A 26,324-nucleotide genomic window follows, 5' to 3' on the forward strand; every position below is an offset into this window, starting at 1 on the left:
GGGCAGGAGGGCAAGAGCCTGGTCCTGCTCCTCAGCTCAGTGCCAGCTCCCCAGCACAGCCTGCACATGGCAGCTCCCCTTAAGCCAGAGGCCACGGACAGTCGGCAGGTGACAAAACACATTTGGGTCCCTGAGCCATCTTTTTCGGATGAGATGTCCAGGGAGGTGAAACAACCCAAATCGTCTGTGATGGCTTTGCAGCCCCTGACCTGCCTGCTGGTGACTTGTGTGGGGACACATTGTCCTCCAAGAGAGAAACTGAGAGCCCTGCTGGGACTCATCCAGGGACAAATTCCCCTATCTGGAGCTGACTCTCCCCATTTTACAGATGCAGAGCATCTGACCAAACATCAGCTTCTGGCTTAACCCCCTCTGCCTGTGACTTTGGAAAATTTAATCCCACAAGTCCTCTCCAGTTCACTAAAATCTCACTAATGATAAAAGTGCAACACACAACCAAACCCAAATCTTATTTTCTGTATTTTATTAAAATCTACCAGTCAATACCATTTGGAGACACACTATAATGAGTGTGCAAAGATTCTCCCCCCCACTATTCCCCCCTCCCCGAAAAAAAGTAATCTGGTATAATTTTATGATAGAATATTTTTATAAAATCATTTGTACTAATTTAAGCATTTATCATTATATGCAAAAAGATTTCTTGATGAGAATATTATAGACGGTGCATGTTTTTGACATTAGCATTTTATTTGGATGACTAATCTTGCAGATGTGAAATTTTAATGAATTATTCATGAAAAATCTCTCCTCTGAAATTTCAGTTTGCTGCTAATGCTAGTTATTAAACATTTTATTTTTCTTTATAAAACTTGATGAAGAAAATAAATGTGTGCTTATGCTAAAGATAAAGAAGATGGGTTTTTCCTTCAAAGTTTGTCTCAGGTGATAGCGAGACTTGGGACCTTGCTCCCCATGGTTTTGTGCACCATGGGACTGACCCTACAAAAACCCCTTTTGAGAGCGGTGCAATGTGTGATCCCAACCCTTCCTACCAAAGCCAGCAGTGCCATTCCTGTTACAGCACTGCACTGGGAAAGAGGTGCAGGATGAGGCCTCAAACCCCCTCCTTCCTCATGATTTGAAGTGGAATCCAATGAGAAAACAAGTTATCGACTCCCTGGGACCCCAATGGATAAAAGTGATGGACTTCCTTGGAAAAGTGGATGAATTCTTTCAATGACAGTGTCTTCCTTCCAGTGGCACCTGTGCTCAAGCCTCAACCAACTGCCTTGTCCAGACTGACCATGAAACCCCCATTAAAGTGTCTTGTACTCAGATGTGGTTGGGGACACCAGGAGACTGTCCATGAACGTGCTGGGACATGGGTGAGGAGCAACCAGCTGCTCCATGGATCAGCACTGGGGCCATGGGATGTGACACCAGGGTCACTGGGAGGGGGAACAACAAAACAAGAACTTCGGACATGGCAACTCGCATTACCAGTGTGAACAACCAGCATTTTTATTGCATTTGAGAATGCTATAATGTCAGTAATTAGTACTGACTACACAACATTTTTTATTGTCTGTATCAACAGACATGGAATGATGGAATTACAGTTGATGTAAGGAATGAGTTTCTTTTATGCCTTATCAAAAAAAAAAAAAAAAAATCTTGTTACTGGCAGCACATACACACGAAGCACCATGCTAACAGTCTGGACTGTACCATTTTCATCAAGGCTTATGGGTAGAAGATACTTGGTTGCCTGTTCTGGGCCCATTAAAATGCAGTCCTGAACTGCAAATTCACCTCGCAAGACTAGAATACTAAATGACTTCTGAAACATCTAAAAAAATCACTCTGAGTTCATTAACCAAAGGTACCAAAGGATTCCAAAAGAGTTTAAACACGTTTGGTTTTTTTTTTCTCCCATGCTATAATGAACGTGAGATTATTGGCGATCTGAAAACTACAATAGTTCAAAATTATTTTAAAAAACTTTATATATATATATATTTATGTATGTGTATATATAAAATATCTAATGATCTGCAATATTTGTAGAACTGGCATCCCTGCCCCGGTCTCTTCCTGAAGCTGAGCTCCAGGGGAGGGGAGGTGCAGGACCTGCAGCGGGACTCTTGCGAGTGAGAATCAAAAAAAGGTCTTTTTTTTTTTTTTGTGGTCACTTGTTCTACATAAGCCTTGATTTTTATTTTATTTATTTTTTTTTTTTCATTTCACTTCTAGTTGAATGCAGAAACCTAACAGGTTTTACATTTACAAACTTTTTTTTTTTTTTGTGGACAAGGAAGGCTTTGACTCTCATTCCTGACAGCGATTTACCTGATACATGGTACTACTTTCATAATGTACGCTTTTCTTTGAGAAAAAAAACATGTAACAAATTGTCTTTACATCTTGGCACCTTGTAAAGTTTTTTTTTTGTTTTTTTATACAAAAAGTTCAATAGTTTGACACTCCCCATTATTAATCACTACTTCACTGATAAACTTTGAAAGTGTGACCCTGGAATTCATCATGCAAAATATTTACTGCAGCAGGAGAAAAACATTTTTTTTTTTTAAACGATTTTTTTTTTTCCTTTCAAATATATGAACTTTGTTTAAGACAGCCAGAAAAGGCAGTGGTAAGATAACAGAAGGGGTGGGAAAGTATCAAAAAAACCAGCTTAAACACAAAAACTGTACAAAAATGCTTCGATCAATGATAACAGGAGAAAAAAAAATCTGTCAACTATGTTACAATTTAAAAGCTGAAAAAAAAGTCAGGGATTTTCTCCCACATGTCAGCAAATGTCATCCAATATTCTTAAAGCAAGGATAACTAAATAAAATACATGTGCAGCGTATTCTGCAATTCCATTACATACAGTAGTTTTTTTTTTCAAAGCTATTTTTTTTTAGTATAGTTAATATAAAGCAGTTGCACAAAAAGCAAAAGGTGTTTTGACAAACAGGTCTGCATTTATTCCTTTTGAGGAATGATATCTAAAAAAAGGACCTTTCCACCTTTTCCTCCCTCCCCACCCTCCCCCCAAAAGACAAAGGCTCACACAGACACAGTGGGATATATATGTACAACATAATAAACCCCTCCCTAAAGAAGCAACTGTATATCCAAAGGGATACAGAATCAGAATTGTAAAAATCATAGTGAAGTTTGCTTGATGTAAAGCCTGAGATTTTCAGTTGGTTCTTCTGCAAGGCTGCAACACCTGCCAGATATGTTAAACTCTAATTTTTTATTTCTTTTTCTCTTTTTTTATTTTTTTTAATTTTTGCTACAGTCTTTAGACTAAGCATGCAAGACATACAACTAAGTGCAACTGAGTGAAATGTATTTTTTATTTACTCATTCCCTAACAGTTTGGACTGAGGTATGCGTACTAACAGTTTCTCATGCTGTTATCTTTACTCATGTCTAGCTACACATGCTGAGAATGAACTAATCTACCAGATTTTTATCCCCCTTCTGAATACCGAACTAACCAGCAAACCACTCAGTTTAGAAGCACAGGGCTCAATTCTCATGATCCCTGTCTGGCTACCGCCGGCACGTCACGAAGCTGCCTGGATATAATTTAAACCAATAAAAAAAAAAAAAAATGTTTCCAAATGACCACAGACTGCCCTTTTTTTCTTTTTTTTTTTTTTTTCCTTGTCTTTTTGAAACAGAAAGCAGAGTTGAGGTTTATAAAAGTAACTGCCAATAAAATTTCTTGTACCAAAGCTTATGAGTGGACAGGAGTGTTATTTCCTTATGAAAAATGCTGACCAAAAACTAAACAAAACTGAGAAAATGTGCCAAGATCAACCAAAATTAAAGCAGTCATCCCAGCACAGTCCCGGAACAGAAGTGGCACACAATCTGTAGAACCAAAGACCAAAAAATTATTTCTTTTAATTCTAGAAATACTATTATGTCGTCCAGTTAAATTGTGGGAGCTTTTCTGTTCTCTTCTGTGTTTTATTAAACTGTCTCCTTTATCTGATACTCTAATTTTCCGTGAAATAACTGTCTTTGCTTTCTCCAGCTCCCTTCTCATAGCTCCACCAGTAACACTGATTTCTAGTTTTAGCCTCAAAAGCTCTCCTCGATTCCTCTTTACAGACTTTCATTTTGGTCACTGTAAAGAATTGCAAATAAAAAGTAACAACTTTGGTTCAGACATCTACTTGGCCTTCTAAATTTTCTAGAATAAAGGAGCAGTTTCCCTCTCAGGTTAGCAATAGCCCACATCTTGTCATTTCCCTCTAAATTCTTCAACCTCCTTTGATCAACAATAAGAGGATATTTGGCTTCATAAGATAAAGCATATAACAGAGAACATAATTTACCTTTGTGTAATATCTTTGGTAATTTTAGGAAAAAAAAAAAGGTTCAAAGAAGAATATAAATTAAGCTCTGAAAGGCTTTTTGAAATAATAAAAAAAAAAAAAAAAAAGCTACAGTCCTACATAAATAAATGAGTGACAGAAAAGTGGTTGCAGAATGCAAACGTGTAGGTGTTTGGTGACCGAGGTTTACTGACCTATCGCAACAGATTTTGTATGTCGTGTTTGCTTCGCAGAGCTTTGCCAGTTTTGCCCTAACAAGCCCCGGCGCGAATTCTCTCCTGGCTCTCCCGTCTCCTACGGCGAGGTTTCCATACTGGCTGGTGTAATATTGCATAACAATCGTAACTGCAGTACTGGATTTGCACAGCTGAAAATTAACACTTTAGCATTAGTGGGGCTCCGTCCTTATTAACTCCCGTAACAAGTTCAATCTGAAATCTAATTTGTATTCAAACAGATTAATGCCACCAAGCAATCCTGAACTGATGTTTAACCGTGAAACATCACCCACATACAATAACAATTTAATGAAGTCATCTTTCCAACCACTATTTGCAAATGCAAATGCAAAAATACTAAAAAAAAAAAAAAAAAAAAAAGATTGTAATAATAAATGTATAGGTGCCCATCTCGGTAATCTCAGATATTCCAGAAAGATTTGTTGACCCATTAAGAACTCGTGTTAAACAACCGAGAACCTGCCACTGTACTATTCATTCTCTACTAAAAGTGAACTCTGTTGGTGCTGCATATATTTCTTTGTGCTGTTCAGTTTTGTGGCATTTGCTAATATTCACCGTTGCTGCCAAAAAAAAAAAAAGGAAAAGAAATCAAAAAACCCAAACAAAACAAAAATATATTAAAAATACTGCTTTGTGGAATGAATCTGTGTTGCTTCCTACAGTGTTTCTATGTTCATCTGTCATTCATTCTCATTCTTGCAGTACTTCGTTCCTCTCTCTCCGTTGGACAACCCTTCCACATGTATCGTGCAGCATTTGGGACCTTTTCAAAAAACAACAACAACAAAAAAGGAGACACCGAAATGGAATGTTTTCCATAGATAAAGAAAACATGGTGGCATCTGAAGGAAACTGGAATGAATGACAGAAAAAACTACAAACAATTCAATGACATTCAGCTTCGTATAATAAAAACACCTATTAACATTCATCACAAAGTACAGAAAACGTTGAAGCCTCCGAGAGGCCCTGGGCCCAGATGAGGCCTGAGGTCAGAACTTAAAATGGTAGAGGAGAAGTGGGGCGGGGGAATAAAAGCAATACATTAAAAAGTTTGGGATAATTTTTTCTTTGAACCCCTCCCCGATATACACGCTCACACGCACACACACATACCCACACACGTGCACACACAGGCCTTCCCCATCCCAAATGGAAGCAAAAAAAAAAAAAAAAGAAACCAACCAAAAAACAAACAAAAAAAATGGAGTAAAGGCAGTGATAATCAACATGCAGTACTGTGCAAATATGTTGTCCATTGGAATCCTTAAAATCTGGGCAAAGACTTGATCTGCAGTTCAGGTGTACATGCTCAGTTTGATGTCCTCAAGTGTCCAAAATTGGCAGGACCTGCAGTCCACAGCTGGCTGCTAAATGCAAGTGAATCAGTTTAGCAAATTTACAACACTGATGTTGACTGTAAGAGAGGAAAATCCCAAGTACCAAACAAGTCCATCCAATGCACAGAGTACAAATTCCTTTTTTCAACAAAAAGTAGAAAAATCAAAAATACTCCCAAATGGGATACTTGATGGCACTAAGAGTTAACATATTTCATAGTTGTCAAAGTGGACTGAGAATTCTCCAGACTGTACAATAATGGAGAGATTTCACAGCTAAGTTTGACGTGTTCTTCCAATCTTCATTCTCAGGGTAACGATGTCAGACATACTCATTCTATGTCCTCATTTACAGGTTCATCTTCATAATCTCTGTCGTGATCGAAATCTGGACTGTGGTTGGCTGTTGTCACTAAGGATAGAGGGCCTTCATTTTCATCTGGGTCTAATGGTTCTTCTTTGACATGCACGGGGTGCCTGGGAAAACAAAGAGATGGTCAATCAGCAAACTGCTTGTTAAAAAATGGTTTTGACAGCACAGGTAGGTTGGGGAGAAAGGTAGTTTGGGGGTTTCAGGCTGGGTGGGACCAGTCTAAGAGCTCCAGGTCACCAAGAAGGAGTCCCTTAACTTCTGCACTGGCCACGGAAGCCAAGCAAAGCACTTTCTCCCAGGTAGCCATTGACAGAACAAGAGTAAATATCCTCAAGTTGCACCAGGGGAGCTTTAGACTGGATATTAAGAAAAATTTCCTCACTGAAAGAGTGGTCAAACATTGGAACAGGCTTCCCAGGGCAGTGGTGCGGTCACTATCCATGGAAGTGTTAAGAAAACACATGGATGTGGCACTTAGGGACATGGTTTTTAGGGGTGGGCTTGGCAGTGCTGGGTTAATGGCTGGACTTGATGATCTTAAGAGCCCTTTTCCAAGCTTAATGACTCTAAGATTCTATGAAGGCTACGCCAGGCGGGCAGCACTCAGCTTCCCCGGGAAAACACTCTGGGAGGAGCACCTCGATAGGGTTTCCGTCTTGGGATCAAGAGAAAACGCTCTCAGCTGACACATTAAGTTAATATGATCTTTGGATAAATAAGCGGAATAAGCATCCGGATGGGAAAGCAGCGGCCTGCCAGCCCGCCAGGCTGGGCTAATCATCGCTCGCTGTGTGTGCAGCGTCTCTCGTTAACATGCAGAACCTGTGAGACAACTCTCCAGAGGACGACCCCAAGTGAGGTTCTATCATTAATCAACTTCAAGCAAACACAGCAAAGAGACACCATGATACATGCTTTAAACTCCAAATTAATGCATATTTTTACAAACTGTCAATAAGGGAAGAAAAGCCCTGCCAGGAAACACAAACAGAGAGGAAAAGGCTCGCTCAACACAACAATATGATAAGAAAGCACAGTCCTAACGAGAATAATAACACTGTCAGCTGTAAACAAGGCAGAACATGATCCCCAGCTCACGGTGGGCACAAGGATGTACTAAAGAGATGAGATCTGCCAAATTTCTCATTACAGCAAAGCACATGAATAACCCGCAGGGGAATGGGGCTTGGTCATTCAAAACGGGTACGATAACAATTGAAAAGTGTTGTTCGTAAATCATATTTACAACAAATCCTATACAAATACAAATTACCTTTTTTTTAACTCTCTCTTCCTTTTTTTTTTTTTTTGTTAGGCAGCTTTTGAAATGTAAAATAGCCATGTGAGTCAATAGTGTCTTGTTGGTGGGACTTTATAGGAAAGCAGGATTTTATTGACATTACCAAGTATTAATAATGTGACACAGCGATGGAGACCCTGTTTGCTTCCTAAATAATTGATGTTGTAGGCAATCCCTTAAAATAAAGTGTTAATGAGTTCAAGTCCCACTCTGTCTCTCATTGAGTTGATATCCAGCTCCAAGACTCGTTTTTATGCTGTGCAGGCTGATTTAACCCTTTCACATAGGCAACATGGAAACACAACCTGAAGCACACAAACCTTCCATGTAAGAACTTTTTCTACGCTTGAACAGTTTTGTTTTAAAATGAATGATTTAAAATAGCTGCACTGTATTTTATGTTTTGTGTGGATAAGAAGGACAACACTGTTTGTACTCTGCTGCATGCACAGACAGCGAGGATAAATCACTGCACAGAGAAAATGTACTCAGCATCCATGGACAAACCAAAGGTAATTCTGTCTACTCTGAGTGAGCCAGTTGTACCCTTGCACCCTATTTATTTATTTTGGTTTGAGCCTGGATCAGTTTAGGAAGCATCTAACTTGCTGACTACAGACATTTTTAACGTGAGCTGCGAATGCCTTTCAAGTCCCTGCATGTTTCAGCTTCTTGAGTTGTAAAGTGCTGGATCAATACTTAAGTATTAACTGCACCTTCTGACTCATCCAACAAAGGAACAGTGGGGAGATGTGATGCAGTGTCCATGTACATAAGTCTTTTCCCTTCAAATTCACTAGTATGTGTCCTATCAACACATATCTGGGAGCAAAGAGGTTCCTCTGCATGTCACAGAGTTTTTGCAAAAATTACACAGAGAGCATTGCTCATACAGTTTAGACCTAACTAGTGAAAAAGGAGAGGTAAAAAAAAGACTGGGAGGAGACAATGAAAGTATCAGAGGTTAAGAAGTGGCATAAGCATATATCTTGCAAGCAGACTGTCATGTCAGAGGTGTTCATGTGCTATCCCTCCCTGCATCTCGTGGTCCCAGCAAACATTAAACCATGCTGACTATCTGCAACTTGAAAAACTTACATTATGAATAGGCTGTGGGGCCCCTCACTTGGGAGAAAACATGAAATGAAAAACAGAAGAAAAACAGGGAAAGAGTGGCTGCACAGAGAGCCTGATAAAGCCTGTGCTTCACGGCCTCTATGGCAGTGATCTTTTTTATTGCTGTTTTAATGTCAAAGTCTTGCTTTTTTGCTTTCTGGTTTTGATGCTGTTGCTGGGCTGATTTATTTTTTTAAAGTACTATTTTTGAAAACACAGATGGGAAATTTTCAAAGGGCAGAGGAGAGCACATATCACGTGCAGGGGAGGTGGCCTTGGCACATGGACTGAAGTTCCTCCAAAGGCTGCCCAGTGCCCCAACACATCCCCACCACCTCAGGTGCCAGCTGTTAAGACAGGTGCTCATTGCATTCACAACCATTCAAAATCTGTGAAAGCTCATTTTAAAGTCCCCAAATCTTTCCAAAGCAAACTCTGCCTCTCTTCTGGTTTTGTTATGAAAGCAGGTGAAAGCAGGTGGTTTTAACTGAGGTTCTCTTTGAGGTTTGGTGTGATTCCCAGAAGTCAAAAAACAAAACTTGAGGTGTGAGAAGCAAGCACCAAGTTATGAAAAGGGCTGCTCGACCCCAGGCGAGACAAAGCCACAGGGAGCAGAGCCACACCATCCTCCTCCTGCACTTCACGTGTTGCACAAACATCAGACAGCGAGCTTGGCCAAACCTCCATCCCCCAAATGACAAGGCTATCTGGGTAATGCACCCCCCCAGGGAGAGAGCTGCAAGGAAAACAACACCAAAAAATTCAGCTCCTTGTGTACTCTGTCAGCTGTAACCACAAAATGGCATGTGAGGAAGAAACCTTCACAAATCTGTGATTTTGCTCAAACATTTCTGAGCAACAGAAATAAATAAGCTTAAATAATCTCAAAGGCAAAGGGAGACTTTTGTATCCTCTCAAGTAAGTCTAAATCTCTATGTACCACCTCACCAAACCCCCAAACTGGGGAAGGAAAACTTCCTTTAGAGACTAAAGAATTCAGCCTGATGAATTACAGAAAAGGCAAATGCTGGGTTAGTAAAAAAGAAAAAAAGAAAGCGGTGGGGGGAATAAGGAAAAGAAAAGAAAGGGTTTCCCGTTTCTGTTTTTATAGCAGCAGAAATTCAGCACATTCCTTTTAAGTAGATGCCCAAGACTCCAGAAGGGGTTAACAATAAATAACCTTGCTGAACACAGATTCCCCTTCTTTTCACATCTGAGTAATTCTTTTGTTTGTCCACTCTGGGAACAGAGGAGTTTTTAATAAAGCTGACTGTTGTTTAAAGCCACTGAGTTCTGGTGGTGCACACAGCATGGAGTAGTTTGCTTTGTGGCTACCTTTGGAGCATATCAGGATGAAAGTGTTATGTCCCCAAGCTGTAATTATGCGACTACTTTCTAGTGTTTCAAAAGGAGGGAGAGAGAAGGGAAAAAAACCCACCCTAGCTGTGGTTCAATGTGTCATAAAAAGGAAACGAATGAGTGGTAATAAGACTTCAGCTAAAGTGTTAGACTTCTTAGCTGTCATGTTAACAAGGTCCTTTAAACCTTACAATAAAGTTTAAAGCTTGACTCCTTCTAATATACTGAAATTGTTTAAAAAATAATTTGCATTATGACAAGGAAATCTGTTCTGAGAAAAAAAATGAAAATGTCGTTAACAAAGCAGGAGCATGAAAAATTAAAGGTTTCATAGTGTATGGAAATTTGCTGTTGACTTGTGATTTTGTTTAGTGAACAGGGTAAACCCCGTGACAGTTGAATGGTGCTCTGGCTTTAGATCCCTTCAAACTACTTAGAAACACCGTTATAATGGGGAAGCTCCGAGGCTGGTATTGGAACATCACCCAGCCACATTTTACTTAAGCAAAAAGAAATGTTCAGCAGAGAACACATATATTATCAATTCTGAGAAAATGAAAACACTCAGGAAACAATCATTTCCATATTACAACAGAAAATTGGATTTTCTGGTGTATAATGAAAATGAGGCATCACTCCCCCTGACCTCCTCTCTCTCCAGTATTTGTTCTGTGCCCCTCACCTTGGTATCAATGTGCTAAGAGATGATTATTAAGTGCAACAAAGGCCACAGCTATGCACAGTTCTGGAAGATGTCCTAGCCTGTTTCAACTCGGTTATTTTTCCCTCCTCACAGTCTCTTCAAAGACAAGGAAACCTTAGGTGAAATGAGAAGTGCATGAACTGCACTAGCCTTGAACTTGCAAAAAAATAATTACTTGGATTAACGCAACATCATAAACATTCATCCCTGTCTGTTAGGCCAGGAGAAACCCTTGGGAGAAGTCTTGTTTCTGGAGAGAAGCCATGTCCCTCCACTCCTCCTTCACGCCGGCCCTGCGTGGTCACGGGCAGAGGATAACGAATTGTGACTAAAACTGCCTCGAGATGAATCCGTCTGTGAGAGACGGAAAGTGTGTCATGCAACGTTACTCTGGGAGAGATAATTAATACTGCACAAACAATCACTGGAAAAGCTAAACACATTATTTGAATGTTTTGAAGTAAATGGTAAAAGACAATGTTTAAATTAATTATTAATTAAAAATGAATGTTGCCATCTTTAAAGATTTTTTTTTCAAAGCACTTTGTGCACTGATTTAAAATGCTGCAATATCAAAGTATCCAGAGCCTCAGATTCCTTCGTGCCCCCTCCCCTCTGACAACACATTATGCAGGTGGGAAACTTTTTTGCCATTAAATGCTAATTAGTTTCACAACTAATTACTACCGTGGTATTAGGTTAATGTTTTTTCTACTTTTTGATTTAGACTTACTTTTGTAAATCCCTTATTCAAATTACTTTGAAGTAAAAGACTACAAATTAGTTCCCTTTTTAATGTGTAATGTGAGCCATGGCAAGGCAGCCAGTAATTTTACAGCCTGTTTTAAGGAGCAGGGGGAAGACAGGCAGTGCAGCTCCTGAGCACGGTCACTCACAGGTATCCAACTGCTCCGCCGAGTTTTGGGAGAACGACAGGACTTATAAACTCTGGCTTCCTCACCAGCCGCCAATTACCCGGTGTGTAAGCTGAGGGGAGGGGGGAGTTTACAGCTTTGCAAACTCACTCCATCACCCCATAAATACTGCACACGCCCATCGGGGCATCACACCCTTCCTGCCTTACCCTTTCCTGCGCCAGCTCGCTGCCCGGGTGCTGCTCGCACTGAGCAGGGACAGCGAGCCCCCGTCACTTCATGTGGTTATAGGCGCACTCATTACACTGCCGTCTGTTGCTATAATGCCCCTATTAATTCTCCTTTTGATATTTTAAGAGCAATCTATAAATCACACGGACCTTCACGTTAATGCTTAGCAAGACCGTTGTGCGTTCAGTGGTTTTTTTTGGACCTGCCAAACAAGCCCATTTCCCAGCTCTGCCCCACTGGCCGTGCTCATCGTGTGGACCGAAGGGGAGAGAAAGCACATTTTTTTTCTCCAAGAAACATAGTTGCCTGTGAGGTTTTGCAAGGTTTAAAGAAGAGAATTGTAAACAAGTGAACAATTTACAGCCCCGTGTGCTTGTTAGGCTGGGTTGAGCTGATCAGTTTTATGTGGAAACCAGTAAATGGCTCTTTTATGTTCTAACCACCCCAATCATGTCCTCAGATGGAGAGGTCTGGTCTTGCTGCTACATCCATGAACCTCGAGAAAGAACCAGGAAGGTCTCCAGAGTCACACTTGAGCAGATGGTAAGACAACACCTAGAGCAGGCGTGCGCCTGTGCCGTACTCACATCGCTTGCATAGGGGAACGTCCTGGACTGCTGTCACTCCCGTTACTGTTCGTATGCTCCATTGCACCATTGAGCTCTTCCCTCATCGCACTGGCTAAATTGCCCAGAGTGGGATTTCCCATGGAAGCAGTAGTGTATAGAGGTATACTGTTCTCAGCCATTGAAGCCTGCCAAGGACACAAACAAATCCATGAAGACACATGATTAACGTCTTTATACATTGCACAACATGCTCACTTCTTCCAAAATGTTCTGCACATTTACATTATTTGCAATTACGGGGGTTTTTTAAATATTGTGCTTTCTGATACGTATTACCCTGATTCCATCAAGGGAAATTTAACATCATTTCATCTGGGTTTAAGCATTCATAGCTGTATTGGTTTGTGAGAGGACGGAGCTTTCCATTCCCTATTTGCAATTACACCCCCTGGAAAAAAAAAACGTCCTTTCCCTATTTTCTCTTTGCAAAATTATGTTTGGGGCTTTGGCGTATTTTTTGTGGCTTAGGTTTGGGTTTTGTTTTTAATGAAATTGGGAAAAAATTAGAACTGGCTCAGCTGATAACTCCTTCCCACTGGAGTGAGCAGGCACCAAGCAGGAGCGCAGCATCACCAAGTTTGGTTTTCCTTGGGACACACGTGTGAGGCTGCAGTTAGCACTAACTGGATCAGTCTGAGTTCACTGATATACCTGAGAGCTGAATCAGTCCATGTGGAATTTTTTAAATCTCAGCAACTCAGCTCTTACCTCAGCTATTACAGATCTTACCATTTTATTTCCATCTTTCCTTGTTATAAAGAAACACTGTGCAGAGGCACACTGGAGTTAACTTTCTAAATGGAAATCTTTGTAGGAAGAGAATGAACTGTTAAATATTTTGCTTCTGATTCCCACCATTCTGCCTGCTAATATTTACTGTGTGTCAGCATTAGCTCATGTTGATGGCACAGTCCTGTGTCCGGCGCAGCAGCGGTGGGAGCGTAGAAACCCCAAGCCCCGGAGGAGCCCAGTGTTTGGTGGGGATGGGAGGTACTGGAATGAGAGGCATGGGGATGGGAGGCAAGGCTGTCTGAGGCTGTAGTGCTCAGGGACTGGAAGGACATTTAACCATTTCACCCATCCTAGCCAGATCCAGCTGACATCATCCATGGCTCTCTGAGCTGTGTCCGCGACAGAGAACCACAGGCGCTGGCTCGGCAGTGTTTGACCTTCTCCTGGGGGAGGTCAGCTGGCTGCAGTGGCCGAGCAAAAAAATCCATCAGCCTGGGTCTGCATGATGCAAACCCTGCCTGTGGGAGGGGAATCCATGCAAACCAAATGCTCTCAGCCTGCTCCTAATTCGTGGGACAAAACTCCTCGCTTGTTGCCGAGCCAGCAGTTCTTCCCAGGCAAGCACAGCCAGAGACAGGGTGGAGGGAGACAGGATGGGAAGGGAGGGCAGGACCAGCCCTCACTACAACATCTTCAGGAGCACAACCCCTTTTATTCTTCCTTATGTTGACCTCTCTATGTGTAGCCTATGTGTCACACGTGATTACAAAAGCTATTCTGACGGGGAGGATTATTTTTATCTTCTTGATTCAACAACCGGCAAACTCATTGTGATTAGGGGATGCGAAAAACGGTTCACATTTCCTGCACTTGGCAAAATAATGACTCAAGTTCTTCACCCACAGTGATAACTTGTAATTGCAGTAAAGCAATTTACTGGGGGAGAGGTGGGACACAAGGAGTATCTGCTATGAAGATAGTAATAGGGGAGGGGGATGTTTTGGGAGCCCCTGTTGACCCGCTGGGAAGAGAGAGCACTGGTGAGAGCAGAAGTCCCCGTACCTTCCACAGACAGAGGGGGGAGAGAGCTGCTTCTTCTCCCTGGCCGTGAGGGAAAACAGACAGAGGAGATGTCAGAGGGGTCTGGGTGAAGGAGAGAGGCAGCTCTGCCACCCCACAGGAAAAGAAACCACAGCCTAGCAGCACACAGTCCCCTGTACATTCCCTGGCCAGCGGAGAGGCGGCTGTGGTGCTCAAAGGGATGTTCAAGGAGCAGGTCTTCCTAGATGCCCACAAAATCTGGGGGAACACTGCTTATTAATTATTAATTAGACTGAATGTAGGCACTGGCAGGTAAAGAGTCCTTGTGTCCCAGAGGAATTCATTGCCCAAGGTCCAAACCACCCACATGGCAGTCACCACCCTCACGGCTTCCTCCAGCCCCCCAGCAGCACCAGAGCACCCACTGGGATTTTGCCTCCAAAATCCAATGACGAGGAGAGAAGTGAGGAACCTGATGCTGTATTTTCACCCTAAAAGAGAACCTGCCTCAGTGAAATTATTACTGTTCACCCCCATTTATTAGAGGGACCACAGCGGTAGCAAATTGGGCCCAGGTTCCTCTCTCAGCACATACGATGCTATGGGGGAGCAAGAGGACGTGGCTCTTCCAGGAAAAGAGGGGAATGGAAACAGTTTGGAGGTTATCACAAAAGACAAGAATGGATGGAGATGACGACAATGACACGTGTTTCAGAAATAAAACACGAACAGTTCCATATGATAAGCATATTAATTGAAATTAGTCACATAGTTAACAATGTGAAGAAATGCAGGATCATTTCATTTTTGCCTTTCAGCCTCATGAATGTAAAATGTGCTTGTAATCTTAATACTGTTCAGGAGACAAAGCAGTCTTTAAAAATCACACTTCACAAGACTCAAGGGAAAATAAGTTACTAATGAATGGTATTTACAGTTGCTTCGTTTAAACATGCTTTCCTTGGCTTTCCAGGAGTTAATGCATAAACTCAAATATTGAGAAGAAAGGCAGAACATCATTTCTCTCCAAATAATCTTTCTTGGTTGCAAAAAAAGAAGTCTTCTAAACCTTCCATAAAACATGATTGCCCAAGCAAATACCCATGGCCATCAGTGAACTTCTCGAGAAGCAACTCCCAACAACCAACCAGGGTGTTGCCTCCTGGATTAGTTCACACCATATAAAACAGGTTTGAACCCACACACAGACCCACAGACCCCACTGCAAATCCAGGGTACGGTAATGCATTTGTATCTCTGAGGTTTATACAGCAAATAGTGACTTGACTTGGAGTTTTTGAGCTAGACTCAGGAATTTGTTGAGAGGGTAAAAAGAGCACTTGAAAAAGGGCTGGAGAAATGCACATTTTTAGGTTTCAAGTTATTAACTGTGCACTGACACTTTGTATATTTCTGCATTGTGAAAAAACAGAATTTTTGTCTTACAATTACAGCTTAAACCAATAAAAATTATCTTTTTTTTTTCTATAGGAATTGCACCGTTTATTTTTTACCAACAATAGGAAGATATGCAAAAATAGCCCTTAAAAGAAAAGGGGGAAAAATGATCTGCTTTCTCTTTAAAGCCATGAACAATAGAAGGTCACGTGCCGCAGTATCCTATCATTCAGCACATTAATAGCTGTGCTAGAGTAATTACACTTGTGGTATTTTTGCCTCAAGTGAAATTCTGAAATAAGAGGATGGAAATTATGATACTGCTGATAAATATTAATAAGTGAACTTTTAATTTTTTTGCCACAATATTCAAAATGCTAAGCATCTAGCTAATGCTGAAGCAGCCTGATATGTGTTTGCCTCCAGGGACTATGATGCTTTATGCACTTAAGAAAAAAGTTTAACGGAATTAAAATTTAATATCTAATTAGAGCAAGGCTAATATATTTTGAAATGAGTGGGGAAGACACACGCCTCTGTTGCATATTTGCTACAGTCATTAATCTTACCTGTAAAGCAGCATTGAGAGGTGTGCAGTAGGTGTGGCTGGTCTGTATGTTTTTAATAAGAGAAGGGTTACTGCATAAGAGAAACATAAAAAGGAGAGTTAAATGCAACCAACTTCTGTGCGACTGTTTCAAGCATGTAATGCTTCCTCCCACACCAGAAAACTAGAGCTGAGACTGGTTTTCCATGAGTTCTCTTTCGTTTCTCTTTTTTTTTTTAATTTAAAGAAATTATCTGAGTTTTCAGCTATGGTTATCATGTTTGCCTTTACTAAATAAGGAACATCATTATCTCTCAACGTTACCTCGCCATGTGTTCTACTAGCCTGCGTTAGTAGCACATCTTGGCATCTCTGCTCATTTTAGCTGCATTCAGGAGAAATCCTCCCATTTTCATCATGTCTGGGAGGCAGTTACCACGTAAAGGTCCACCGTGAGGAGGCAACGATCAAAAGCATCACGGGACATTTTAAATAGTGCTTCATCCAAATTACTCTCCAAGTCGCTGGCAGCACAGTCTCTCCCAGCACAGCGGGGGCCGTGGTGAGAGAGGATCTGAGCCGTGTTATTTCTTGCCAGGCAAACGGGCAGTGGCCACGGCGAGGGGCTGCCCACACCATCGCCCCAAACAGTCTGTGGGCACGGAGGCGGCAAGGGCAGGAGGCCCACGCAAACCACCACACTGCCCTAAAGGCTCTCTGAATAAAAAATATTCTGATGCGCCACACTGGACCCCTATTTTAGTTGACTTTACGTAAGGGGCCAGATTTGAGGAATATGAATGCTGAGCATATCCACTCTCCCTTCAGGAGGCATCTAAATATCACTGGTTCCACCAGAGGGGAAAAATAAAATTAAAAGAAACACAAAATAGAAACTGGGTTAAAAGTGCCAATGCAAAAAATCTCCCATAAGTTTTATCGCTCACTGGGCATATTTTTATTTTTTTCATGTGGGAATAAATCATGGTGAGCAGAGTCTTAACTGAGACCCTTGCAGAGGAACCAGCAAGGATCAGTTGTCCTGGAGAAATGGCCTTCAAGCAAAGGTCAAAGAAATTCACTTTGGGAGCCCCAGGAATATTGGTGCAGGGTTGTTGTAGGCACAGGATGGCCTGTTCATTATCATCTTTACAGCCGGTCTCACTGCATTTTCAAACTCTTTAAAGTGAATTCAGCATTTCTGTCTTGTAAGTACCTTACTCTTTCTGATTAAGAGTTGCAAAACAAAGCATACAATTGAAAGCAAAGGAAAATATCAGAATTAAAACTTATCTGAAGCCTTTCCTGGCATATATCTGTCTTCCTGACACGTCTACAGCAGCATATCTGCGCTAGCGCGGATAATTATCTTAGTCTACATTGCTCTATAAATAAATGCTTTAACAAACATGTCACAGTAGAGTTATTACTACAGGCATTTGGATTATCAGAGTAGGACACACAAAATACACATAACGACCAAAAATTTAGTTTCTTTAGCAGCAAAGGTGATGTCACTATTTCGTGAAATGCAAGTCTACATGAGATGGGTAAATCATGCAAAGCAAAGCAACAGCAGAAAAAAAAAATTAAAGCAAGTAAAAGCTCTTACTGTGCAACAAGCTCGCCAAAGTTTTCATCAGGGCAGTATTTTCGAGGACGGCCTCGTTGAATATGACGGCCACGTTTAAACTCTTCATCATCAACAGTCCAAAAGGACCCAAACTCATCCTCTACTCTGATAAAGCACTTATGCAGTGAGAGGTTGGTGCGAATGGCACCCTGGGACAAGAGCAGCAGCAAAGGAGATGAAGTGGAAACAAAGGGACACGGGATCGGGGACAGAACAGACATCAAATACAGGGAAAAGGAAAAAGAAAATAAAATGCAATAAGCATAAGCAAATGGTTTGTGAGGGTTAATATGCATTGCCACCTAAAAGCTACTAGCATGTGATGCAACAAACACCAAGCAAGCAGGGTCAGGGTACTGGTGGGCATACAAACAGTAGTGATGAGATGTTTGTCTTGGTTTCCCTTAACTGAGACAATGCGAAACCACCTGTGGTTGGTCTAACACCAGCTAGCAGCCAAAAGCCTCTACGTTAAACTGTAAGCATGATCCGAGCTAGGCTAAGAAGTTCAAACATGGTGGACATACCCACTGATCTTTTGTGGCCTTCGTTTTTGGAACTCTAGTTCATCCACTGTCCATACTGCCCCTTTAACGTTTTCTACTCGCACAAAACACTTGTGAAGACTAAGATTATGACGCACTGCATTCTGCAGCAAGTATAAAAGAGAAAACATTCAAAAACCTTCTATGAGAAAATGCTCATCATTGTCCAAGAACAGCAGCACAGTCAGCTTGACAGTTCTCATTTTGCAATGTTAAGCCCCTTTCCCCTCCCCGCACCCGCTCGCTTTCCCCGTCTCTTTACATCTTATTTTGCAAAGACAAAATAAATACGAAAGCTTAAACCCAAGATTAAAAATTCAAGTTATTCTTATCAATTATCCCAAGTGTGACTGAGAACAGCCATTATTTTAAGCATGCACATTGTAGAATACAGCACATTTCATACACAACACAAGAGGAACATTGCTTAGACGTTTTCAAAACAAATATATACACTCTGCAAAGAGAATTTTCTCCCCTCCTGGAAAAGAAAGCAGTTAGAAAGAACAGAAAGGATTTCATGTAAGTACAGACGGCTGGATTTAGCAGCGAGGCACTGGAGCGGGTGTTGCTGCGGTTTCCCACAGCTGGGCTAATGTGAATCAGGTGCTGAACCTCCCTCCACACCCACGGCACAGACCAGGGCCTCGGCAGCACCCCACCGGCCGGCCGGCACCGACTCCTGCCTCCACGGCTTGCTCTTATATGGAAGTTGGCTCCTATTTCTGGCAGACTACTGTAGTGACTGATCTGAGCCTCTGCCAAGTGAAAACATGAGGAGGGCTCTCCGAAACAAAGTGATAATATCCCCACAGTTCATCATGCAGAGGGACCCACGCTCATGGCATCCGATGCCTGGATGTCCGTCCTGCATCAGGAAGGATGAGCCCAGCCAACCCCTTCAACGTGCTGAGGCTGGACACAATGAGGCACCTCAGTGTGTCACTGCAGGCTGCTGGCTTTTCCATCCCTGCTCCCTCTGATGTTACTCCTCAAATTGAGTGCCATGCTCCTTCCCTGCTTCAGGAGTTTTCTGAGCAAATACCCTACTGCAATGGTTGGACTTGATGATCTTAAAAGATTTTTTTCCACCTAAATGACTCTATGACTCTACGAAGCCATTGTTCATGGAATTTGTACATGGAGCTTGTCCCCAACACTGCCTGGGAAACCAGGAAAGCAGAAGAAGCCATTTGCGGAAAATCTGCAGGCGAACAAACTCCATCCTCACTGGCACCATTGATTCAGTCAATCTGGTTGACTCGTTAGCAGGCATAAAGCCAGCCAAACACATGGCCTGGGTCTAGGAAACCAGGAGACGACAATTTTTTTCCTTCCGACATCATCATCATCCTTTTTTTCATGAACATGGGGACTGGATGGTGAAAGGTAGCTCTAATTGTGAATGTCTAAATGACTGTGCAAACAAAGGGTATGCACGGAGCATTTGTCATGGAAATTAGGAGGCGGTGGTGTGTGTGCTGGGAGGGGAAGGCAAGGAGTCTTCTGCTCCTTCTCCAATTCCCTGCCATGGCAAGTGCAGTCCTCACACTCCCACCCCAATACAGGTGGAAGATTTGGGTTTTGAACTGCCTTTGCTCAGCAGATGCTTGAGTGCATCTCCTCTGGCTGTAGGTGCCCAATCCAGGCACTTCGGTTTTTCCACACTGATCTGCTTCTGAACTAGTGGAAAAATAAACCTTGAATATGCTTTTCCTCTCAGCAAGGCAGAAAATCTAGCAGAAAATCAACCTGTCCATCAGGGCTGCTTCCTTCTGCTCTTACTTTCTTCTGTTCTTATTTTTTAATGATATTTTTTTTCCCTCCCACCTCTTCCAGATTTCACTACTGTTGACATTTTTGGCAAAATCTCTGATTTTGAGGTGGAGGAAAAACATGTAAACGCCCCACACCTTACGAGCTAAAATCAGCCAGCTCAGCAACTGCTGGTGGGTGCCGCACTAGTGCAACCCGACACAGGGCTGCTAGCCCACATCTGGGTAACTCAGGCAGTTTCCTGTGAAAATGGGAACACTGTCAAGTCTGGAGCAAAATGTAAGAATAATAACACTATTTCCCCCAGTGAAAACTGATCTTGTGGTTCATACAGCAGTTGATCAAACACACACGGCAAAGCTCAGCGAAGGGAGTCCTCGGAGTTTGTAAATAGTCTCTAAATACAGCGTTGAGCAGAAATATTTGTGTTCTCCTTTAAATGAATTTAATGTTGGAGAAATACTTTACAGTCTGTTCTTGTTCTCTTGAAGAAGTCCATGTGCAATTGATGGTTAAGGCTGCAGGACTGGGCTCTTGATATGTTGAAACAGACAAGTCGAGTGTTTACAAGACATCCACGAAGTGTTGCCCTCACTTCCTATTTTCCATGTGATCCCTTATTTAAGGAATTCATGCCAGAAAGAAACTGTTGTGTTTCCCCTGCCTCTGGATACTTGCTATCTAACAGTTTTATTTGAACAATACCCCTACGTGTTGGAGCCACACCTGCAGCCTGTGCCTCATGGCTGTGAATCAGTGCCAGCAAATTACTCCCAAAAATAAAAGCAAACAGACATTGCCTCTGACCTGTCAGAACCAGTTCACAGTGCTCCCCCAGCAATCAGCTTAACAGAAAAATTAGGAGCTATTATTGTAAGATTATATATTTACCTTGTTAAAAATATTTGTATGCAAGCCACTTTTGCAGAAAAATTACCCTGAACATGCTTGAATGTAGTAAATGAAAGGGTTTGTTATTTTAATAACTGCTCAGGCTCTGCCGTACTGCATTTTGGGAAAGAGGTTCATTTTTTAAAGGTCTTTATTCCTGCACTCTTCTGTGTTTTTGAAATAGGGCTCAGGGAAGCTTTCCCTCACCAAACCCTGACCCTAAACTTGGGGAACACTGACCCAAACGCCCCCTAAGCATTAGCTGAAGGTGAGCGCAAATCAGCACATATATATTCAAATTATTCTGATTCTGCAATTAGCCCCTTGTGCTCGTTCTGCGCCCCGTGGGCTTCCCATCATGCCAATCCAGGGCTGCATTTTCATCCCTGCTGTTCCCGAAGGCTGGCAGAAATCTGAGCAGTCTCCAGCACAAAAACCTGCATTAGTCCAAGCAGTTGCCAATTTTACTGGTGCTGCTGGATCTGGGGTGAAGCTTTCCTTTTCCCTGTTACAGGAAACAGGACCTGGACACCTGCAGAAAGTCAAGGTGTCCAAGGAGGGATCTCCCCAGGACACACCCTGCCCTTCTGCAAGCCCGAGGATCTGTAGCTCAGCCTCTTTGCTCCTCTTCTCCATCTGCATGTGGCTTCTGGGACTAGATTTTATGGGATGCAAAAAGCTAATTCCCAAAACTAGCCTCACAGGAGATACAGCCAGGGCTGCCTGCTGCCTTCTTCCACTCCTCCCTCCACTTCCCTTTGCTGCTGGAACTAAATAGGATTTTTACTTTAGCACCCACACCTGCAGCCGCTGAAAGTCCTACTGGAACCACTCCAGCAGCAAAAGACAGGCAGGTCTAAAAGGATCTTAAATCAGGGAAAGTTAATTTCCTTTCTGGATAGTAAGGAAGCTGCAAAGTGAAACACTGCTCATGTGTTCCAACTGCAGGGAAGAATCAAAGCAGCAATCACAGAAACTTTTCCTGAACTTAACAGCTTGTAGACCAAGTCTGAATATGTACAAAATTGAGCTGGGATCTGAATTAAAAGCAAACCATGCCACTAAAAATCAAGTTAACTTCCAAGGACCATTTTTAGCTCCATCCTCTGAAGGAATTAATCCTAAATGCAGGCTGAGACAGGGAAAACAGAAAGAGCTGATGGGACAGCATGTATGGGACCTATTCATCCTACCTGGTCATTTGAAGTTGTCTGAGAGGAAGAGAGCTGTCTAGATTAAGAGGGGCTCCAAGCACCAGGGTGCAAGTTTTACAGTGATGCAAGATCCTGTTATTTGATTCATTCATTAGTAATTGCACTGGATTCAGAAGCCAATGTGGATATTAAAGTGCTATATGTAAGGGAAAAAGTGGTCCCTCCAAAATATAAAATTAACTCCCCAAACTTTTTACCTAACAATATCTGTGGTAGTGATGGAAAGAAATTGAAGTGCCAAAACCCAAGTTTGTTTCTGTTAAAGACATTTCTTATTGTGGAGTTTGCTTCTTGCATATTACATTCAATAAGCTTCTGCTGTATGATTAAAAAAAAACAGAGACGAAGGTTGTAACAGAGCCGTATATGTAGTTATGAGTCAACTGATTGAGGAAAGAAATCCACTGATCTATAGATCCTAGGGAAAAGAAGTGGTTGTTGTGATTACACCCTGCATAACTAAAAAGACAAACAGTATATCTTCTACTGACACAAGAACTTTTTTTTTACCTCTTTTTTTTTTTTTTTCCCTTTTCTAATACGTTCCAGCTGAAGGGCTTGAGTTTCCCTGCTCGTAGCAACCACACAGAGGAACTCGTGGCATAATCACAGAACATAAAAGCCAATAATGGGGATTCAATTAGTGGTTTTCAAAGGCAGAAGAATTTTTCTGCCAAATATCAAATTGTTCCTGCAGATAAGGCACCCAGCGAGTGTCAAAACTGCCGATCTAAATTTTCATGTCCACATGTCGGTACAATTTGTTATGTCATCAGCAGTGCCTGTTCTGTACATGGCAGACAGCAAAGGCAAGAGGCAGAGGCGGGCTCGGGCTTACCTTCCACGTCGCCGCGTTGCGTCGGAAGTAAGCGAACATTCGCGTGAACCAGTTGTAGATTTCGTTTAGTGTTAGCTGTTTTTCGGGAGATTCCAGGATGGCCTTGTGAAGCAAAGCGATTGCAAGATCAGTTACGAGCACGCCAGTACAAAATACACTCACAGTTTTACTTCGCCCCACACAAAAAGGGAAGAAAAGGAAGAAAGAATGAAAAAGAAGAGATCTGGAGCAAAAAAATCCAAAGGAGGGTTTTCACAATATGAACTAAGATTAATGGCTGTATTTAACAGTTCAATGGCAAAATTCAAAATGGAATTATCTAATTGTTTTGAGTTTTTATTTCTGTTTCCTTACAGAAATATTAATTTATTAGTCATTCATAAAGCAGAATCAAAGAGAAATGCAAAACATTTCACTAGCTGATTAAAGCTCAGTAATTATTTAGAGCTCAGATTAATTCTAGGGATCAGAGATTACTGTAGCTTGTGATAATTGACTTGCCATCTTTAAACAGGCTCATTTTCACTGTTGTGTGAAATGAATTTCCTAATAATCACATCGTATTGTAATACTTAATCAAAAGCAATTATGTTATATATTGCAGTTCTAAAAACCCTTATAGTAAAGGTTTGAGCATTTGAGCATGCTTACATACCAAAGGTTTGAAAATCTATTTAATCCAGAGTGTGCACATATAGGGAGGCATTTTTTTTCCTAATCTGAACGCGTGTGTTTGGCTCAGCTTACCTGTCTAATTAAAGATGCATATGTGAATGGTGGTCTAACTTCTGCGTTCTTATAAAATTCTTGGTTCTGGGCAATATCTGCTAAATAAGAGGAGTTGTTCTGTTATCATCACAGCCTGGTGCCACCGGGCCACGGGCAACAGCAAGCGCCCCCACCACGGGGGTGCTGTGCCACCGGAACCCCCTTACCTGAAGAAATGGGGACGTTGTATTTATCCGAGTACCGCCTCCGGATGGGTCCGACGTTGTGCATGCTCGTGGTAGTGATGACCGACGGTCCCTGCGTGACGGGAGTGATGGGCGCAGTCGGGGTGGTGGGAGTATGAGGTAAGCTCTGCGGAGACGCCTCGGACGCGGTCTTGGAAAGCGTGACGCTCGATACCAGATTCAGCTGCGGAGGGAAGGATGAGGGTTTTGTTACAAACAGCGTTTCCGGATAATTTAGGGTTGTGGAGAAAATTCTTCACGTGGAGTGTCCCTCAGTTCGGAGCAGACCCCACAGCCCGAGCGCTCGGCACAAAGTGCTGCTTTAACATCTCCTTTAGGAGACACCAAAGGGAAATAAATATATACATTTCCAAATAGGTTTAAAAACCAGAACAATGTAGCCTGCTGCCAGAAGTACAAATCATGAATTTTTATCTAAACCTTAAAGCAAGATCTCACACAGTATATAATCGTTTTAATATTTTACTTCAAGTTTCATTGTTTCACAGTCTAAACCCCACACCTCTCTGATTTCCATTCCATCATTATGCATGGCTTCTAATCAGTCTTCTTGGATATTTCATTGAAGGCATAAGGCTTAAAATAAAAGGCAAGACTTTCCTAGGGACGTGCTAGGGAGAAATGCAATATCTCTCCTCAGCATTTGGGCTTTTCTTTTTTTTTTTTCCTCCTCTCTGTTCATCCATTTTAAAAGCAAAGCCCAGAGTAGGTTAACACTGGAATAATTTAATTAATCACAGTGCATGAAATACTGTGAGCGTTCAGCCCAGCACAAGTGGCACCACTCTTTCTTTTCCTCCTAGGACGGAAGGCATCAGCATTACCTGCACGAAGCCCAGCCCCACTCATGTGGCACTGTGCCCCAGCAGGCTGTAAAACACACCTGCCCCCAGGATTGGGTATCAAACCCAGCTCCAACCCAAGTGTTTTCGATACACAACCCTATTTATATAACCAGCATCCACATTCCTCCCCGACTCTTTTTTTTTGCCCTACAACGTCCTTTGAAAGATGACGCTCAGTCTCAATAGGTCACTCCTGCTGAAGTATTTTAAACAAACAATCCAATCCCTTAACTACAACATCAGAGAAGAAGACTGAGAAAAAGGCTCTTTGACTACTTTCACATTTCCTTCCCTTAGGCAGTTTTGCAAATAATATTGGTGAAATCCTGACCTCATTGAAGTTGGTAGCAAAATTCCTACTGAATTTAACAGGGTCAGAATTTTACAACTTTTGTTCATGATTAAAATTCCTCTTTTGCTGGACATTAAACCTTCAGAGATGAAGGTAAGGCACACGATGCAGTTATGCCCCCAAATATCTCATGTTTATCCATAAGGCACTGTATTAATTTTCCTCGTATGAAAGTACCCAGATAAGAAAACTCCTATTAGCAGCCCTCATACAAGTTAATAGCCACAAATAACGTTTCTTTATAAAAATAATAGGATTTATCCAAAACAAAGGTAGTGGAAAATAAAGAGCTGTAGCATTACAGAGAGGATACCAATGCAAAAAGCCCATCGCCCACAGAAAGGGTGCAACCAAGGGAATATAAATTGTGATTGCTTTTCCTTCCCAATGGTGAGAAGGAGTGAGCTGAGGGGAAGCCCTGGACACAAACACCCAGCACAGGCTGGTGCCACAGGGAGGTGGTGAGCAGCAGACCTGCAAACATTCACCTTTCTGTGCAGGTGCTTACAAAGAACTCGCCTTCCAGTGGGAAATATTTAACACCTTGTGGCAAGGCCACAGAGTGTGAACCCAGAAAGGGATGATGGTGGTGAAATACAGGTATCGATTTCCCAGAGTCCTATTCTGGTCTGAACCACTACCTGCAGCCTGGAACTGAGCTCACCTGTTTAAAACCTCATGGTGCCAGGCACTGCCACCACATGCCGCCCAGACCGCTCGTTGACTGGCATGATTTAAGGACACTGATTAGGGACATATAGATAGTAATGTCTCCCTGTTATCCATCTATCCATCTATTACATATGATAAAAGGACCAGTGATGATAATAATAGTGCAACTGACAGGTCTCACCATGAAATTAAATCTACTGTATTTTATCTCAGTTTCTAAATGGACATTTTAACAGTCCAATAACTGCGAGGAAATCTGCATCAATTTTAAGTGCCCTTCTCAGCGCAGGCTCAGCAGCCGGGCCCTCCTGTTGGAAAGATCACTGCTCCTGCTTCATCATTACGGCTCCAACTACTCCATTTCAAAAGA

The 26,324-nt window shown here is 42.0% G+C and overlaps 1 protein-coding gene across 31 annotated transcripts in view; it reads right to left on the minus strand.

Annotated features, from left to right (window-relative positions):
• Positions 1-1,460: 1,460 nt before the first annotated feature.
• FOXP1 (forkhead box P1) overlaps positions 1,461-26,324 on the minus strand; it is a 386,121-nt gene continuing 361,257 nt past the window's right edge. For 20 of the 31 annotated variants that reach the window (XM_027640615.1, XM_027640608.1, XM_027640611.1 and 17 more), the window contains 8 exons: positions 24,047-24,248; positions 23,859-23,938; positions 23,112-23,213; positions 18,375-18,496; positions 16,237-16,306; positions 14,291-14,329; positions 12,455-12,621; positions 6,243-6,387 (listed from right to left, as the gene is read on the minus strand). In XM_027640615.1, coding sequence (XP_027496416.1) covers positions 6,243-6,387; positions 12,455-12,621; positions 14,291-14,329; positions 16,237-16,306; positions 18,375-18,496; positions 23,112-23,213; positions 23,859-23,938; positions 24,047-24,248 — 927 coding nt within the window. Of the gene's footprint in view, positions 6,388-12,454; positions 12,622-14,290; positions 14,330-16,236; positions 16,307-18,374; positions 18,497-23,111; positions 23,214-23,858; positions 23,939-24,046; positions 24,249-26,324 lie in introns of those variants that run through there. The other 11 variants (XM_027640629.1, XM_027640606.1, XM_027640636.1 and 8 more) reach the window with 5 other exon arrangements.

This window comes from Corapipo altera, unplaced genomic scaffold (genome assembly GCF_003945725.1).
Source record: "Corapipo altera isolate COAL_440 unplaced genomic scaffold, ASM394572v1 55, whole genome shotgun sequence".
Classification (NCBI taxonomy): Eukaryota; Metazoa; Chordata; class Aves; order Passeriformes; family Pipridae; genus Corapipo; species Corapipo altera.